At 42.8% G+C, this 20,317-nt stretch overlaps 1 protein-coding gene across 1 annotated transcript; it reads right to left on the bottom strand.

Moving 5' to 3' along the window:
* Nucleotides 1-2,851: 2,851 nt before the first annotated feature.
* LOC125449051 (probable G-protein coupled receptor 139) lies at nucleotides 2,852-5,178 on the bottom strand. The gene is made up of 2 exons (XM_048524647.2): nucleotides 5,074-5,178; nucleotides 2,852-3,744 (listed from the first exon to the last, which is right to left on the bottom strand). The coding sequence occupies exons 1-2, from the start codon at nucleotides 5,138-5,140 to the stop codon at nucleotides 2,852-2,854; spliced, it is 960 nt and encodes a 319-aa protein (XP_048380604.1). The 5' UTR covers nucleotides 5,141-5,178.
* Nucleotides 5,179-20,317: the final 15,139 nt, after the last annotated feature.

The following is a 20,317-nucleotide window of genomic DNA, read 5'->3' as shown; positions in this document are numbered from 1 at the left end:
CCAGCGCTTCGTCGGAGGCTCACTGATGATGTTACCTAGAATGGTGACGAAACGTCTGAAAACTAACCTCCCAGCTCAGCGAGCAAACTCACATCCAGAACTATTTAGTCGATAAAAGGTAGTATTACATACATTGGCATTGCAAATTGTTCTGAACAAATCAGGCTTAAGCATTACATCTATACAGGTGTAATGAAACAATTGTTTCGATGAGAACTGGTGTCTTGTCATCACCGCAGTGATGAATTCATGCCATGGACATAACTCCAGCAAATTACAATACATTAGATTCGGCATTAAGATTTGTTTGAGTGTAATACATGCCCCAGATGGATCGATCATCAAACTTGCAAAGCTTGTTTGGCAAAAAAAGTTTGCTACAACTGTTTCAGCTAATGGTCTGACCTATGTACGAGAGAGTTTATTAGCTTTTTTCATTAATTTTCTGGCTTGAGACATCTTATTTTATATGGTGTCACTGTCCATGGAATTTAAGCCAGTCTAATATTGCCTCTACTCTATTTACAGAAAACAGTATCCCTCTCATACCTCGCCCTGACGTGTCAATGTCATGATTAATCGATGGCAATGGGAAGCTTGGTTATATCCACTGTTTGAGTAAAAACAACATTTGGTTTGAAGACTGGCAGAGGGGCTGTATGCAACCGCTGAATGTTAGAGAAATGAATTTCTTTGAATGGACCTGGATGCATAACCCACCACAATGTTCCTCACGATCGCTTACACCATTTTGCCTCTGCAGGATTTTAGCAGACCTGTCAATCATCTGGACCGAGTCCTCCCAAAACTGTGGGGCCTGAACACAGCCAAATGGTTCACTCAGACAACAAGCCCATCATGAAAGCACCATGATCCGTCACAGAATGTTTCCTCAACAAAAGTATCCTTCTTCTTCTAAAATATTTTGCTCAGAAACCTCTTGCAGTGCCAAATGCATTGATGAAGTAAAAGTAAGGAATGTGTCCTTTCACGTCTCATCGAAATGATGGCGGGAAGGCGAAAAATTGACGATATGTCTCATATATTGAGGTAAATTACTTACTACACATATGAATCAATAGTTTTTGGGTTATAATATATGTCTTTCACAGCTTAATGGCTAAAATGAACTATTGGGTTATAGCTAAACAACTGAGTCTCACACTACGTCGCTGAAAGTTAGGGAACTTTGTGACAGCGGCATTTGGAACTGAATCGCTGATTTCCACAGAACTAGTCTTGCAAACCGCAGCCCGATGGTGTCCGGTCCACCAAGGTGGACAGAGTCCCTGTCGTTAGTACTATGCTTGTCGCACGTTGTGCCAGAATTTCAAAGCAGTCTTCGCACTTTTGCAAGGATTCCATTGCTCAGATCAAAAAAAAGGTGGAAACATCTCCAATTGACTGCGTGTGACCTGCACAAAAGAATCGTTCCCACAGACAAACAAGGTCCGTGCAATTCGAGCAGCGAGAACTGGATTTGCATGAGGCCATTAATTTTTCATTTTGATTCAATTGCTCATTCTCATTTCCAATTAAACCTTAACGGTGTGGTTTAGCGATATAACTTTAAAGCCCAATACTATAAGGACTGAGAGGTAGTTGAATAATGCAGGCAAGGCAGCAGAGACAGTGAGAGTTAATGTCATGGTGGAAATTGAAAGCGAAGTCGTTCCAACTGAGTTGTAGATAGACAGGGGTCCGATGTGAGTCGGGAGCACACGGGGCGAGAGTTTCCTGGGAGCAGATGTCAACTACGTCACAGATCTCAATGACTCAGCCCAATTCTCCTTTTTGTGGGGTTCATAGTAGGACAGTTTGAGCACCCATCCAGTCTTGTGCAATAATAAGAAATGGTGAGTGCTGAGAAGTGGATGAATTGAGAGAGAAGGAGGGTGGCGACAATCCCCAACAGAAAACAGTCGCGCTGATTGCACGAGCGTCTGTCGGAATTGTACCTCAGGGCCATACATGGACAATCTATGATCAGTCAGGATCATCAAGAAATAAAATGCATAATGAGAGGTGAAGGTGGTGTGCTGCTATGACGCTATGTCCTGAGGATGGCCATCTCCAGGAATCGAATCCTCTCCCTCCCAAATGTCACCCACCCCCAACCAGAAGACAAATACCGATCATATCGTGGTGCTCACTGCTGAGTTGACAGGGCGCGATGGGATATGGAAAATTTATGAAAGGCAATTTAGTGTGTTGTCAATGAAGGAGGACAGTTCCATATTTTTAAAACATAGAATACATTTATTGAGGTGACAAAACAATGACATATTGCTATAAGAAAGTTTCAACCTCGGTTGCCCTTTGATTCTGTGAGGGCACAGTCTTATGACTTTCTCTTGAGAGTGAGGAACATTTAATTCGAAACACAGGAAATGGAGGAGAGGTATTAGCTTCAACCTGACCTCCTTGTTTTCAGAGAAGTTTCTGATCAACTTCGTCGCTCCCAGGTTTCAAAAGATTCTTTTTGAAATTTTGCTGTATTTCTGTGCATATCACTGCTAGGAACTATTTTCAATGAGTGATATAAAACTGGGCATTGTGTTAATCATGCTATCTTTTTAACAACTGTCGTTACCATCTTGCGCAGTAGTAGTTCTCTTTATATTTCTACAGCTGTTGATCACTACCTAAAATTCTCCAGTCGACTGAAATTCCATACTAACCCCGCTGCATCATGGGTTATACGACATCGAAGGACAAATTATGTCATATGCTCTTAAGCAGTTTCTACTCGCACAGAAATATTCTCAGTGGTTTGAATAGCGCCAGGCTTCTGTCTTCGATTCCTTAACAATCTATGGTAACATTATATCTAATTGTCGTCATGTAGCTCTCAGAACTTCTGACTATTGATGCAGCTAACAACTGCTATGACTGGAGATTTGGCTGCACTTTTCAACTGCTCTCTGAACCTGGATTGAACTGCCATATAAATAAATGTGTTTGTACAGCAGCTTAAGTTCCGCAGCATATAAGATAGGTTGTCAAATATATCATTGGGATCCTCGAAGAGATCATCAATATTAAAAAAATATAAGATATACACAAACCATAGCAGGATAAAGCTGATAGATACAGTGAAGAGTAAAATCATAGACTTCCGTCTACTCTCCATCTCGGGGTCACTGTGATTCTCTCCTTTACTCTGACTCTTCAGTAATTTACGAACTCGACTGCCGACTAATATGTGTTTGACTGTCAGCGCATTCAGAAAAATAATCAAAGCAAATGGTAACAATGGCGACAAAGCCTTTTCAAACATTCTAAATCCAATCCACCTCGGGTCAGTAAAATAGCTTCTTCTATTCGAACAGCGCCATTCTACGTTGTTAATTATCCATCTGTTTTTGTATCTAAAGTAGGTTGGGATGTTTTTCAAACAGAGCAGAACCGCAGTTGTTCCAAGAACAACAACTGCAGTTTTCTTGGTGCAATATTTAGATTTCAACTTTTGGCAACAAATGGCAACAAATCGATCAAAGGTGAAAGCAACAGTGAACCAGACGGAACAGTCTACAGATGATCTGACAAAGACATAGAGAGGACGACAGACAGAGGTGAGTTTCAGGAAATTTAAGGAGAAAAAATAATTATTTATTCGCCGGAGGACCACTTCAGTTAAAACCGTCAGGAGATCTGCTGTTGCCATAGCCACCAGGTAGTAAGTCGTACACTTGGAGAGCCCGCACTTTCCCATGGACAGGATTACAATTGCTATTAAATTAACTACCAAAGGAACAGATTGAGGAAGTGATTAGCAATCACAGACAAACCATCTCACATTCTGAGCTCAATCGATTAGAACTTTTGCATAAATGTATGGGAGTTGTGAACACTGGTATTAAGAGTTTGAATCACAAGTTCAACCTATCTACAATCTGCCTATTTTCAGCAATACCCAACTAAGTTCTATGAGTGCAAGCAATTTAATAACTAAGACACTAATTTGATTGTTAAACATGTTAGTGCAGGACCAAAGGAAATCCAGCACTACCGAAAAAAATGCACACAGTTTCTGAGGCATGGAAACTGAACCCACTTTCAGGTCATTCAGGACATTTATTAAGAAAGAAGGACAACAAAGATGGAAAAGTTATTTCCAACTATGATCTTGTCTGTTAATCATTTTTGTCAAAGTGATTGAGTCAACAATAAATCCAACTGAAAAACATCATGAATGCTTCAGAGAAATATGAGAACATGGATATTGGTTCCACGTGGAGTAGTGAAAATGAAAGGACTGAAGAGAAAATAAAGTTTTTGGATTAGGGAGCCAGAAATGTAAGGGTATGCTGACAACCATTGTGGAACGGAAACAGAGCATGGTTTGTGCAAAGCAGGCCGACAGTAAATGCCCAGATCTTTCAAATGGTCACTTTCTGGTCCTTAAATACGAAAAACAAACAAAACAATGATCGGCTTCACAATAGTTTTTTTTGTAATTTTGAAGCAGATTATTTATTAAAGCAAAGCACTCTATGGTGTATCGATTCTGAAAACTGAGTTTGAGAAATTGGGTTCATCAGTATCTGAAAAAAAACTATTGCAAATAATGGTAATTGCATGAGGTTTCAAATGCTGTAACAAACTGAACACAAATGCACAATGAGAAGTGTTCCAGAAAATTCATAACCTCTGCTGTTATATGTTATGTAATACACAGTCACCCAACAATAGTGCAGCTCTAGAGTGGCAGATGGTTATAATAATGGATGGCCACTAATTCCAGTGATGTGTAAGATTCCACATTAAACCAAAATGCAAGTAAAACATTCTCTCAAAGCGATTGCTGCTTTCAGTTCTGATTCCAAAGATCAAAACAATCCCTGAATATGTTGAAAACAAAAACAGATGCTTGTGAGCAAAAGACAGTTCAGAATGCTGAAAAGAAACAGAGAGATAATTCAGGAAACAAGATGGAACTTCATCTTACTGTGGAATGTTCCTCTGTATGACATTGAACGTTCTGTCTCATTTATCTTTAGGATTCACAAAGTAAAAGCAGAAACAATTCTATGTGTAGTTTTCCACAATTCCATTTGTTGTAACACTTACCAGGAACACCAATTAATGCAAGAATCACATAGTATATATTCCTGATCCATTCAATTGGTGGAAGCATTCTCTGAAACAAATGGATTGTCCCTTCTGTTCGTAACAAAATCACCAGTCTAAATTCTGAGGAGAGATATTCTGAGCATGAACTTTATAACTGTCAGGACCACAGGGATCTGGGTGATGCAATACTATTCACCTGTGCTGCATAATCATTGCACAAACAGATTACGACAGCTGTAATCTGTATGCCTAATGGTGTAACATATTTAACATTGAATTGGAATCCATCCAACAACTAGGCATGACAAGTATTTACTCACAAATGACAAATCATTGACAGAAACTTAGATATGCTGCACGGGCTAAGTGTCTCCAAACAAGATCGGTTTCATCTCTGCATCCCCATATTCCTTCTGTGATTGTCCTCAGCTTGCTCAACCATGTAGTAATTCCATTTGTAACAAGAATGGAGTATGTTTGTGTTGTACAGCTGTAATCTTGAATGCATCTGTCCTCTTGGTTCATGGTGTTCATGTAGGAAAAGCCGTCAGTTCACAAAATAAGCCACAGGTATTTGAATCTAATATTTGCTCTTTGAACGATCGTATGGGCTGTCAAACAAAGCATCCCCCTTTATCTCATGCCCTAGCCTCAATTTGACCTGCATATTCCTCTCAATTGTTGGTCATTTTATCCACTTTCAGTCAAGCTTGAACAAAACCAGAGGCAATGTGTTACAGAACACAACTAGCTGCTCAGGGCTAGATTCTTCCCCATTGTTTCTGCTGCCAATCATTTTATTCCATGCCCTTAGATGCTCAAAATCATTGTCAATCGGAACACTTCCTTGCAATGACCAACTCCATCCCTCACTAACTACATTTTTAACAACTGTGTTACATTTCCTCTCAGCATTCCTTTCACGAAGGAGAAAACAAAATCTTTCTAGAATTTAAGGACAAGATGGAGGACCATCATTATTGGCGAAAATAAATGTCTTTTTTTGTGCACCCTCTCTTCAGCACTGAATTGGCATGAGTAGTGTACAACAGACTGTGTGCTCAATCTTGCTCTCTACCGCATGCACTCTGTGTTGTACAGCTTGCTTGTCCGATCTCGACAGGCAATAATAGAACATAGAACATAGAACATAGAACATAGAACAGTACAGCACAGAACAGGCCCTTCAGCCCACAATGTTGTGCCGACCATTGATCCTCATGTATGCACCCTCAAATTTCTGTGACCATATACATGTCCAGCAGTCTCTTAAATGACCCCAATGACCTTGCTTCCACAACTGCTGCTGGCAACGCATTCCATGCTCCCACAACTCTCTGCGTAAAGAACCTGCCTCTGACATCCCCTCTATACTTTCCTCCAAACAGCTTAAAACTATGACCCCTCGTGCTAGCCATTTCTGCCCTGGGAAATAGTCTCTGGCTATCAACTCTATCTATGCCTCTCATTATCTTGTATACCTCAATTAGGACCCCTCTCCTCCTCCTTTTCTCCAATGAAAAGAGACCGAGCTCAGTCAACCTCTCTTCATAAGATAAGCCCTCCAGTCCAGGCAGCATCCTGGTAAACCTCCTCTGAACCCTCTCCAAAGCATCCACATCTTTCCTATAATAGGGCGCCCAGAACTGGATGCAGTATTCCAAGTGCGGTCTAACCAAAGTTTTATAGAGCTGCAACAAGATCTCACGACTCTTAAACTCAATCCCCCTGTTAATGAAAGCCAAAACACCATATGCTTTCTTAACAACCCTGTCCACTTGGGTGGCCATTTTAAGGGATCTATGTATCTGCACACCAAGATCCCTCTGTTCCTCCACGCTGCCAAGAATCCTATCCTTAATCCTGTACTCAGCTTTCAAATTCGACCTTCCAAAATGCATCACCTCGCATTTATCCAGGTTGAACTCCATCTGCCACCTCTCAGCCCATCTCTGCATCCTGTCAATGTCCCGCTGCAGCCTACAACATCCCTCTACACTGTCAACGACACCTCCAACCTTTGTGTCGTCTGCAAACTTGCTGACCCATCCTTCAATCCCCTCGTCCAAGTCATTAATAAAAATTACAAACAGTAGAGGCCCAAGGACAGAGCCCTGTGGAACTCCACTCACCACTGACTTCCAGGCAGAATATTTTCCTTCTACTACCACTCGCTGTCTTCTGTTGGCCAGCCAATTCTGTATCCAAGCAGCTAAGTTCCCCTGTATCCCATTCCTCCTGACCTTCTGAATGAGCCTACCATGGGGAACCTTATCAAATGCCTTACTGAAGTCCATATACACCACATCCACAGCTCGACCCTCATCAACTTTTCTAGTCACATCCTCAAAAAACTCAATAAGGTTTGTAAGGCATGACCTACCCCTCACAAAGCCGTGTTGACTGTATTTGATCAAGCCATGCTCTTCCAGATGGTCATAAATCTTATCCCTCAGAATCCTTTCTAACACCTTGCAGACGACAGACGTGAGACTTACCGGTCTATAATTGCCGGGGATTTCCCTATTTCCTTTCTTGAAGAGAGGAATTACATTTGCCTCTCTCCAGTCCTCAGGTACGACTCCAGTGGAGAGCGAGGATGCAAAGATCTTCGCAAGTGGCGAAGCAATTGCATTTCTCGCTTCCCAAAACAGCCGAGGACAAATCTGATCCGGGCCTGGCGACTTGTCAATCTTAATGTTTGACAAAATTTTCAGCACATCAGCTTCGTCTATCTCTATCCATTCCAGCATGCACACCTGCTCTTCAAAGGTTTCATTCACTACAAAGTTTGTTTCTTTCGTAAAGACAGAAGCAAAAAACTCATTTAGGGCTTCCCCTACCTCCTCAGGCTCCACACACAAGTTCCCTATGCTATCCCTGATCGGCCCTACTCTTTCTTTGACCATTCTCTTATTCCTCACGTAAGTGTAAAATGCCTTTGTGTTTTCCCGGATTCCTTCTGCCAAGCCTTTCTCGTGCCCCCTCCTGGCTCTCCTCAGACCATTTTTGAGCTCCTTCCTTGCCTGCATGTAATCCTCTCTAGCTGAACTTGACCCTAGCTTCCTCCACCTTATGTAAGCTACCTTCTTCCTTTTCACTAGAAGCTCCACCGCTCTCGTCATCCAAGGTTCCCTAATCTTACCCCTTCTTGCCTGTCTCAGAGGGACATATTTACTCATCACTCCCAACAACTGTTCCTTAAACCGTCTCCACATGTCGATAGTTCCCTTACCATGGAACAACTGCTCCCAGTCCATGCTTCCTAACTCATGTCTAATGATTGCATAATCATAATCTAATGATTGTTTCTCTTTCAGTCCCTTGTTTACGAATTAAGTTGAAAATGTAAGGAGCTTTACATTTAATTTTTGCTCCGTGGCATCTTCACATGTTTCCTGATCAATAGTATCCTCCCTTCCTCAAATTCAATTTCTAAACTTCAGAGGCCACTTATGTACCAAAGCTGACGTTAATGTTGGTATATTTTTCAGTACAGCACCCAAAGACTGTTCCATTGACCACAACAGTCTGTCAACTCTAGCGTCAGTTGCAATGTCTGCTGCAATCGTTAGAGGTTTTAATGTGAGCCCTTGTCATTCAGCCTTAAGACGTCACCCTCCTTGTGTTGATTTATTGCAGTCACATATGCCTAAGTAAACTGAAAAGCTTTGTTTGTGAGGAGTACAGGCAGATCACAGCCGACAAGAACATCCAGATGAGAAGATGCTTTTCGAGAATGAGGCATACAGGCTAAAAGTGCAGAGGAGGTGCGAGCAGCCAGATCACCATTAGCAAGATCAACATTCTTTGAAGTTAAAGAGTTAACCTATCAGTCTAATAACAGCAGGTTAAAAGCAGTTCTTGAATTTGTCGAGTGTGTTAACTTGGTAGGCTTTCTGCAGCAACGAGAATGCAAATGGTGTCCATGAATGGGAAACATCAGCTTTTGTGCTCCTGAGATGCTGCTTGGCCTGCTGTGTTCATCCAGCATCACACTTTATTATCTTGGATTCTCCAGCATCTGCAGTTCCCATTATCTCCATGAATGGGAAGTTGGCTTCCACGATGGTTTGTGTTTTGCACTGGTTCTTCCCATCCTGGGCAAAGCAGTTGCTGTACCAGGCCGTTGTGCAACAGGATAGAATGCTTTCTGACGTGCATCTTCAAAAGTTGGGGAGGGTCTTTATGGACATTCCTAGTTTTCTAACCAGCCGAGGAAAAATAGGCAGTGTTGTGCCTTCTTGACGATTGCATCTGGTTGGGGAATCGAGGGCAATTTCACGGTTATTGTCACTTCTCGTAACTTAATACTCTTGCCCCTCTCCAACTTAGCTTGTTTGAAAGGGATGAGGGCTTCCCGTCCCCCCCCTCCTTCTTCCTGAAGTCAACGATCAGTTCTTTTAGTTTTTCTGACATTGAGAGAAAAGTTCCAATCATTGTACAGCGATACCGAGCTCTGTACATTCCTTCTGTATTCTGAACCACGATTGTTTGATATCTGACCTACCATGGTGGTGTCACCAGCAAATGTGTAGATGTTATTCATCTGAAGTTTGGCGACACAGTGGTATGTGCATTTGGAGTACAGTAACTGGCTGAGAACGCATCCTTGTCGAGGGGGTGATGGTCAGGTGTTGAGGCTTATCATGTTTGATGTGCTGTTGTCTGTCCTCAATGACTGGAGTCTGTGTGTCTCGGAGCAGAGGATCCATTTGCACAAGACAGGGCTGAAAACTATTTGCTGGAGATTTGAGATCAGTCTGGAGGTAATAATGGTGTTGAATGTGGAGCTGAAGTCAATTGCTACAAGTCTGTCAAAGGTATCCTTGCTTTCCAAATGCTCCAGGGACAAATGTAGGGCCAGGGAAATGGCTTCCCCCTGTATCTGTTTCGTCAGTAGGTAAATTGCAGGGGTCAAACTCCGTGGCAACCTCTCAAAGCACGTCATGATTTTGGAGGAAAGAATCAGTAGGTGTTCATCAACAAGGCACGTTGCATCTGCTTTCTTGGGTACTGGGATGATGGGGGGTTTCTTGATGCAGTTGGAGACTTCAGATTGTAGGAGGCACAAGTTAAAGATGTCTGCAAATACCTCTGCCAGTTTTTCTGCATTGGACTTAATTGCACGTTCTAGCCTGTTGTGTTCCTTGCATTGATTCTCAGGACGAATTATTTGACGTCGGACGTGAGGATGGAGGAAACAAGTGCATCTAGAGCTGTCAGGGCAGGTGACATCTCACTGCTGGTATTCTGCCCCAACTGAGAATAGAAAGCATCAAGGGCATCAGGAAAGGGAAATGAATTTGTCTGCCAGCATGCCCTGCTTCATTTTGTTGCCTATTACTTGTCCACGTCTTTGACACTGCGAACATTTCTCCAAATCAATAGAGATAATTTTTTTTTTATTTTGCCCTATTCATTTAGACATTAACAGTTGCTTTCTCAAAGTGGCTTATTTTTGTGGAGATGAAGTAAATGTCTCCTCACATCCTCACAGTTGTTTTTTTCCTCATGCTCCCGTTTTCTCCCACAGTCCAAAGATGTGCAGACTAGGTTGATTGACCATGTTAAATTACACAGAGTCTTCAAGGACCTGTCTATTGGATGAGTTATAGGGGTTATGGGTATGGGTAGGATATGTTAAGGGTCGGTATGGACTTGTTGGCCAGAAGGACCTGTTTTCGCATTGTAGGGGTTCTATATCCTGAATATCTATATTCCAAATGTTTCAATTTAATGTCCATTATTCTTCCTTTTCAGTCATGCTGAATTTCCCAGTTATACTTTGTGTTTCCACACTTCTGCACTGATATGCCTTCACCCTTATCATAGTTTTTCTTTTGTGAATCCAACGCTTTTGACAACAGATTTTCATGTTAACTTTTGTGATAATGGGAACTGCAGATGCTGGAGAATCCAAGACAATAAAATGTGAGGCTGGATGAACACAGCAGGCCCAGCAGCATCTCAGGAGCACAAAAGCTGACGTTTCGAGCCTAGACCCTTCATCAGAGAGGGGGATGGGGTGAGGGTTCTGGAATAAATAGGGAAAGAGGGGGAGGCAGACCGAAGATGGAGAGAAAAGAAGATAGGTGGAGAGGAGAGTATAGGTGGGGAGGTAGGGAGGGGATAGGTCAGTCCAGGGAAGACGGACAGGTCAAGGAGGTGGGATGAGGTTAGTGGGTAGGAGATGGAGGTGCGGCTTGGGGTGGGAGGGAGGGATGGGTGAGAGGAAGGACAGGTTAGGGAGGCAGAGACAGGTTGGACTGGTTTTGGGATGCAGTGGGTGGAGGGGCAGAGCTGGGCTGGTTGTGTGGTGCAGTGGGGGGAGGGGACGAACTGGGCTGGTTTTGGGATGCGGTGGGGGAAGGGGAGATTTTGAAGTTGGTGAAGTCCACATTGATACCATTGGGCTGCAGGGTTCCCAAGTGGAATATGAGTTGCTGTTCCTGCAACCTTCGGGTGGCATCATTGTGGCACTGCAGGAGGCCCATGATGGACACGTCATCTAAAGAATGGGAGGGGGAGTGGAAATGGTTTGCGACTGGGAGTTGCAGTTGTTTATTGTGAACCGAGCGGATGTGTTCTGCAAAGTGGTCCCCAAGCCTTGGCAATAAACAACTGCACCTCCCAGTCGCAAACCGGAGGCATTCTGCAAAGCGGTCCCCAAGCCTTGGCAATAATGTCTATGCCTCCCTAACCTGTTCTTCCTCTCACCCATCCCTTCCTCCCACCCCAAGCCGCACCTCCATCTCCTACCCACTAACCTCATCCCACCTACTTGACCTGTCCGTCTTCCCTGGACTGACCTATCCCCTCCCTACCTCCCCACCTATACTCTCCTCTGCACCTATCTTCTTTTCTCTCCATCTTCGGTCCGCCTCCCCCTCTCTCCCTATTTATTCCGGAGCCCTCACCCCATCCCCCTCTCTGATGAAGGGTCTAGGCCTGTAACGTCAGCTTCTGTGCTCCTGAGATGCTGCTGGGCCTGCTGTGTTCATCCAGCCTCACGTTTTATTGTCTTGTTCATGTTAACTTTGATCACTTCATATTCCTTATCACTTTTATTATAAATTTATTGCTTACTCTTTCTTGCGTACAAGTTTGTAGACCCACAATAAGCGGCAGTTTGCTGGTTGCAGACACCATTGTTTGAATAAACCGTCCCAAATGTTTTCAACGATTTCAATCTCTCTTTGCCAGGTTCATGAATCCAAACCTACTGAAGACAACACTGCCCCTTTTTTATTTTTGGAAATAATTCTTGACAAGGCCCCATTACTTGTTTGCTTGAAGTCTGTGGCCCAGCACAGTTATTGTTAAATGATTTTTAAAACAGTTTTGGCAAGAGATTTCCATATCTTGTTTCATTCAGACACATGGGTTAGATTTCATGAGACTCTGGGGATATAAAATTTATCAACACTGCATTGACGACGTTATTTCTTAACAGAGATGCACCAACGTTTTTTTTCATGTTCTTCCACCTATATTTCAGAAAAATGGAAAATCATGGATTTCGATTTGCCAACTTTGACAACTGTCAAACCTCGTTACCATCATGGCTGCTGTATCATGATTACAGATATTGCAATATTATATCATTATTACTCATACTTGCCCAAGCGGGGAATAAGTCAAGGTCTTAGCTGGAGATGTGACAATGTCCTGTGAATGAAAATCACTTCCTCCATGTTATACCATATAATGTTGAGCATTATATCATTTTTTCCCAGTTACTTTATTCTTTTATTGCAGTTAAGGGGTGGTAATGCAGTGTTCATGACTTTCTGTTGTTACATTTAATTTAGGCATTCGCTGCTATTGCTTATTCAGTAGACCCGCTTTGCTCATTCCAGTAATATTGCAAGTATCTATTTGGGCCATACAGCTGGATTGACCAAGCTATATTCACTTTGCACGCAGTTTATGGTATTGCAATTAAAGCAGACAGCAGGCATTCACAACGGCTATCAGGAAAAAAATGTTGAAACTGCAGAGAATACATTTTTTAAACTTTTTTTGTGCACTTTAATAACTGAGGTCATTTTGCATTTGCATTCTAGAACTGAACTCTTTTAGCACGGTGATCGTCCTGTATAATTTTCCATCTCTCATTCACACAGGCTGGTGTGGAATGCGATGTCTTCAGGACCCGGATGATTTGTTGCAGTAAATTTTGTCAATGTTGCACATTTCTCCACTTGAGCATGGGTGGAGTGCCTGTATATTGAGATCTTACATGGAATCAGACTAAAGCATGTACTAGACATTGCCAAGCTTCATCAGCTCTGTTGAGGCTGTACTGATCCAGGTTACATGAAATGTAATTTAATCATGATAGGTGCGAAGTGATGCATTTTACGTGATCAATTAAGTGATGGTATTAGCACAGGTAGACAAGGTGGTGAAGATGACATGTAACATTCACGCTTTCATTAGCTGGGACATAGAATTTAGTCACATGACATCTTACTACAACGTAACAAAACATCGGCAAAGCTATGGATGGAATACTTTGCAGTTATAATCGACATTAACAGGAGATTATACCTAGCACATGCAGAAGATTCACCACGATGTTGCCGAGGAATGAAAATTCTTGGTTATAAGAAGAGGTTGGGATAGACAGGGTTTGTTTGCAGTAGAGCAGAAGAGGCTGAGGGGCTCTTATTGAAATATGCAAAATTATGTAAGGAAAGCCAGAGTAGATTGTGGGAAATCCTTCCCCAGGGCAGATGTGGTTTAGATCGAAAGGCATAGTTTTATGTCGAGGAGGAAACGGTTTCTAGGAGATCAGTTTTTGATGTCACTCAGAAGGTGGTCGAAGTATAGAATATGCTGCCTGAGAGTGTGGTAGAGGCATGTACACTCGCAAATTTGAAGGAGAATTTGATTGAGTACATAAACTTAAAGGACAATGTGGAATATGGTCCAAGTGCATGTAAATCGGATACATCTAATTTGAGTTTTTTTGATTGGCAAAGAAATGGTGGGACGATATAAAATAATGAGAACAATAGATATAGTTAATGATGGTTTTCTTTTCCGGCGGATGGGGTATTTCAAGAAAAGAAGGCACATGTTTAAGGTGAGAACGTGTAGATTTAAACTTTGCAAGCTTATTCAGGCAGCAAGATCATAATGAGTGATCAAGCTGATGATGTCAAAACAGCACACTGAGGAAGATTTGCCAATTACAGTACGGTAAGTTGGGGTGAAATGTAGCCTGATATGAAACTCAGATCAAGGGTGAAGCTGTCTTCCTGGGTAGAGAACTAAGCAATCAGTGTCTGCTCAACGATTCTGCATTGTTGTGTATTGCAAATTCAACTTGGAGGAAGCCTCTCTGAAGATTTGAGGTTGAATGTCCTTGGCTGTTGAAATGTTTCCAGTCTAGGTGGGAACACTGCTGCCTGGCGATTGTTGTGTGGCATTCATTCGCCCATTGTCAGCATCTGCATTGTCTTCCATATATCCTATTCCTCGGGCGTCCTTTCCTGCAGCAGATGAGGGAGACGACATTGGCTGAGTCACGTGAGTATTTGCTGTGTAGGTGGAGTTCCCACGTGCGATGGTAGCATCTGTGTGGATAGCCTGTCATGTCTTGCAGACGCTTCCATAGTAGGGTTGCGTGCTGTTCTCCTGCAGGATGGTTAATTTGCCACAGGCAATGATCTGATGGTGTTTGGTCATGTTTTGAAGGCGAGAAGTGTAGGCTTAGCAAATATCTCGCTGAGATGTTCATCATCGTTGACATGTTGAAGGAACACAGAGCATTGCAGGGCAGTACAGTCCCTTTGGCCCTGTATGTTGAGCCAACCTGTGAAACCAATTTGAAGTCCATCTCACCCTGCACTAGTCCATTACCATCCATCTGTTTATCCAATGACCATTTAAATGCCATTAAAGTTGTCAAGTCCACTATTGTTGCAGGCAGGGCATTCCAGACATGACCTCGTGGCTGCGAAATTTAATCCAACTACAAATAAAACCGAACACACTGGACACCTTCTAAACAACCCGCTCAATTTGGGTTGCAACTTTCAGGGATCTCTGCACACGGACACCGAGATTCCTCTGCTCGTCCACACTACCAAGAGTCTTCCCATTCACCCAGTACTCTGTATACCTGTTACTCCTTCCAAAAAGAATCACCTCACACTGTCCTGCATTAAACTCCATTTGCCACCTCTCAGCCAAGCTCTGCAGCTCATCTCTGTCCCTCTGTAATCTGCAACATTCTTCCACACTGTCTACAACTCCACCGACTGCAATGTCTTCTACGCCCCCGTCCAGGTCATTTATAAAAATGCCAAACAGCAGTGGCCCCAAAACAGATCCTTGTAGCCGAACTCCAGGATGAACATTTCCCATCAACCACCACACTCTGTCTTCTTCCAGCTGGCCAATATCTGATACAAACAACTGAAACACTCCCAATACCATGCCTTCGAATTTTCTGCAATAGCCTATCATGAGGAACCTTATCAAACGCTTTACTGTAATCCGTATACACCACATCAACCATTTTACCCTCATCCACCTGTTTCATCGCCTTCTCAAAGAACTCAATAAGATTTGTGAGAACTGAACTACCCTTCACAAAACCGTGTTGACTATCCCTAATCAAATTATTCCTTCCTAGGTGATTATAAATCCTATCTGTGATAATCCCTTCCAACACTTTACCCATAAACGAAGTAAGGCTTACTGGTCTATAATTGCCAGGGTTGCCTCTGCTCCCGTTCTTGAACAAGGGGACAACATTTGCTATCCTCCAGTCTTCTGGCACTTTCCTGTAAACAATGACAACATAAAGATCAAAGCTAAAGGCTCTGTAATCTCCACCCTAGCTTCCCGGAGATTCCTAGGATAAATTCCTTCTGGCCCAGTGACTTACCTATTTTCATATTGTCCAGAATTGCTAACACCTCCTCCTTATGAACCTCAATCCCATCTAATCTGATAGCCTGTATCTCAGTATTCTGCTCAAGAACGTTGTCTTTTTCTGTTGTGAATACTGATGAAAAATATTCATTTAGCACCTCTCCTATCTCTTCGGACTCCACGCACAGCTTCGCACAACTGCCTTTGTCCAGCCCTAATCTTACTCTAGTCATCCTTTTATTCCAGATATATCTGCAGTAAGCTTAAAAGCTTTCTTTGACCCTACCTGCCAAAGACTTCTCATGTCCCCTCATGACTCTTCTGAGCTCTCTCTTTTGGGTCTCCCTGGCGAACTTGTAACTCTCAAGGACCTAACTGAGTCTTCACACCTCATCTTTACATCAGCCTCTTTCTTCCTTTTGACAAGAGATTCAACGTCTTTCGTAAACAACGCTTCCCTCACTAGACCACTTCCTCCCTGCCTGATGGATACATAGTTATCAAGGACACACAGTAGCTGTTCCATGAATAAGCTCCACATTTCAATTGTGCCCAGCCACTGCAGTTTCCTTTCCCATTCTGTGCATCCAAAATCCTGCCCAATCGTCAGTAATTTTTCCCCGCTGTAACTCTTGGCCTGCAGTATAAATCTAAACCTTTCCATCACTAATGTAAACATAGCTGAATTTTGGTCACTATAACCAGAGTGCTAATCTACCTCCAAATCTAACATCTGACCTGTTTCATTACCCAGTATCAAATCCAATGTGGCCTCACCTCTTGTTGGCCTATCTACATACTGTGTCAGAAAAATCTCCTGCAGACATTGGACAAAAACTTACCAACAAACATTCTCAAACTACAGCGTTTCCAGTCAATATTTGGACGGTTAAAGTCCCCCATAGCAACTAACCTGTTACTTTTGCTACTATCTAGAATCATCTTTGCTATCCTTTCCTCCACCTCTCTTGAACGTTTTGGTGGCGTATTGAAAACTACCAACAAGGTGACCTCTCCTTTCCTGTTTCTAACCTCAGCCCATACTACCTTAGTAGACGAGGCCTCATCAAACATCCTTTCTATCACTGTAATACTGCCCTTGACTAAAAATGCCATACCTCCCTCTCATTTGCCACCTTCCCTGATCTTACTGAAACATCTAAACCTCAGAACCTGCAAATGCTACTCCTGTCCCTGCTCTGTCCATGCATCTGAAATGGCCAGAAAATCGAACCCCCACGCATCAACCCATGCTGTAAGTTCACCCGCCTTATTCCAGATGCTCCTGGCAATGAAGTAGACACACTTCAAACCACCTTCCTGCCTGCCCATACACTCGTACAACTTGAAACCTTATCATGACGTCACCACTCTCACCCCACTGTACACTGGAGCTACAATTCAGTTTCCCATTCCCCCTGCTGAATTATTTTCAAATCTCCGAAAAAGCGTTCACAAATTTCCCCACCAGGATATTGATACCCCTCTGGTTCAGGTGTAGAACATTCCGTTTGTAGAGGTCCCACCTACCCCAGAATGAGCCCCAATTATCCAGGCGTCACAATCCCTACCTCCTGCAACATCTCTGTAGCCACATGTTCAACTGCATTCTATCCCAATTCCTCACCTTGCTAGCACATAGTATGGGTAGCAAACCAGAGATAACAACTCTGTGCATTTTAACTCAAATCTTCCAACCTAGCTCCTTGAATTTCTGCCTTACATCCCCATTCTATTTCCTACCTATGTCTTTGGTGCTTCTGTGGACTACGACTTGGTTCTAATCCCCCTCCCGCTTAAGGATCCCGAAAACAACCGCGAGTCTCTCTCATTCCCATAGTATCTCCTACCTGTCCTCCTAACGATGGAGACCCAAATGAGTAATGCTCTCCTCCAGTCCCCACTTCCCTTCTGAGATACAGCGAGAGACTCTACACCACAGACCTGTACCTCATGGTTTACCTGGTATGTCATTCCCCCACCCCCAACATTATCTAAAATGGTATACTTGTTATTGAGGGAACAGTCACAAGGGATCCCTGCACTGTCTGCCTGTTCCCTTTCTGTAAACCATCTACCTTCACCCTGTATCTGAAGATTGACTACCTCCATGTAACTTCTCTCAAATATCTCCTCAGCCTCCCGAATGATCCAACGTTCATCCAGCTGCAGCTCCAGTTCCCTTTTGCAACTTCTGAGCAGCTGCAGTTGGGTGCATTTCCCGCAGATGAAGTCAGCAGGCACACTAGTGGTGACCCTTACCTCCCACATTCTACAGGAGGAGCATGCAACTGCCCTAACATCCAGTCCCACTGCTCTGAATTTCAAGAAACAGACTATTGGGGGAAAAAAAAATCTTGTGATTTACCAAATCGGCGCTCAGAACTTTTTTTTGGTTGGAGGACGAGGATGGGTGGGAGACACTTCGGATAAACCAAACCTCCAAATCTCTGGCCTCACTTACTCAGCCGTCCTGTATCTGCTCCTGTTCAGTGCATGCTCCATCAATTCACAACGTAAGGCATTTATACTTGAAAACCTTAACTTCACAAGCTGCCCTCGCGCCTGCTTCCATACTCCCACCACTGTAAAAACTGAAAAAGCAAAGGCTTTAAAGAACATGATATACTTTCTCCACTTCGGGGAAGTACTGTTCGATGCAGGGTACTCTATCGGTGGTGTCACATGTCTGTCTACTGAGGAGATTGTTATGTTTGTTTTTTTTTAATTAGCCACGGCACTTAGAACTCAAGATCGATGTGTTGAGAATTGCATCCTGTTCTTGTGCGACAGTGTTCAGAGGTGTCCATCGTGTTCCTCCTCGTTTGAGTAGATCCTGTGTACACAGGGGATTTGTCCATAGAGGCATGGTTCTTTAACATGCTCAATATTGCAGCTGGGGATGTGAAGCATTGTGAGGTTCTCCCTGGGATTGTGGTCGAGCGGGGCACTGAGGGGCCATTTTCGATGAAGGTACATACGTCTGAAGAGTAACCCATGACAATTCTGATGGTGGGATGAAACTTGTTCATATCATTGCTTATTCATTTCAGTGTTTCCTCACTATGAGTCCAAAGGAAGAAAATGCCGTTAATGTCTCTGGTGTATAGCATTGCTTGGAGGTCCTGTTCATTGAAGAAATCTAATTCGAACTCATGCATGACAATGTTGGTGTATTGGAGTTCAAATTTGGTCCCCATGGCTGTTCTGTGTGTCTGTAGGAAGAACTGATTGTCGAAGGTTGAGGATGTCGTGGTTGAGGATGAAGTGGATGAGTTGTCGAATGGCGCCTGGAAAATTGCAGTCATTGGTGTTGAGTACTGAGGCTGTTTCAGTAATGCTGTCATCATGGGAGTGCTGGTAGAGATTGCCATTGTGACAAGGAATGTTGCTGTTTCAACTGATCCGTGGGTGTTGAGTATCGGCAAGTAATCTGTAGTGTCATGACAGAAGCAGGGGATTCCTACCACATGTAACATATTGCCAGACAGTAATAGTCCAAATTAGTGGTTATTCACCCTTGTGGTCTGTCCTTTCCCCTTTGTTGGCAGAACTGTCCTCTCTCTGGGCTCCAATTCCACCTTTAATTCATTATTTCACCTTCACCTATTTCTTCATAAACATACATACCAACCTTTTTCCCAGAAACAGTCAATTCTGAGGAATGGGCACCTGTTTTTTTTTTTTTCTCCTGAGATCCTCCCTGACCTGCTGACACGTTTTTGGCAATTTCTGCTTTTGTTACTAATTTACAGCATTAACATGTCTTCAGTTTTCTATGTTAACATAACTCCCTGTCTTTTCCCATCTCCTTCCCTTTTGTTTTTGCTGAACTGCCCCACTGGATACTGACTACATTTTTCAAAAGAACACTTAAATTAATGACACAGATGACATGACATTTGTTTAAATAAATAAAACAGCAGGATTCTGGTATCAGTACTGTTCAAGGCTTGTTTCCACCTTGCTTTATTAAGGATATGTTTTTTTTCTAGATTAGAAAACTGTTTTTCACTTCATTGTTGGGATTATCCTTCTACTATGTTTGTAAAAATGTTGGAATTTGCTTGGAGAATATTTTCTGCCATCTTATTTATTTTCTGTAACTTTATTTTAAATATTGAACACCTCTTTTCTTTCTAAACACAATCTGCAGCAGTGTGTGCTTGTAAATCAGCGAAAGACCACCTTGCTAACACCAAAATAAAACAATATATGATCTCTAACGCCATGTTTCAGTCTAGGATCTGACTTGGCTGGCAATAACATCGATTTAGAACAGAAAGCACGCTCACACAGAATTTTGCTTTCATAAAACTCGTTTTGAAAATTTGGTGGAAAATTGAGG

This window comes from Stegostoma tigrinum, chromosome 43 (genome assembly GCF_030684315.1).
Source record: "Stegostoma tigrinum isolate sSteTig4 chromosome 43, sSteTig4.hap1, whole genome shotgun sequence".
Classification (NCBI taxonomy): Eukaryota; Metazoa; Chordata; class Chondrichthyes; order Orectolobiformes; family Stegostomatidae; genus Stegostoma; species Stegostoma tigrinum.
Note: the sequence above shows the minus strand (reverse complement) of the source record. Positions and strands in the feature narration are given on the sequence as shown.

What these genes read in the sequence shown, in the direction of transcription:
- LOC125449051 (XM_048524647.2), bottom strand. Translation starts at nt 5,140, where the DNA reads ATGCTTCCACCAATTGAATGGATCAGGAATATATACTATGTGATTCTT. An exon ending in TGCATTAATTGGTGTTCCTG is followed by an intron (nt 3,745 to 5,073) that starts GTAAGTGTTACA and finishes TTCCTTTGGTAG; the next exon opens with TTAATTTAATAGCAATTGTA.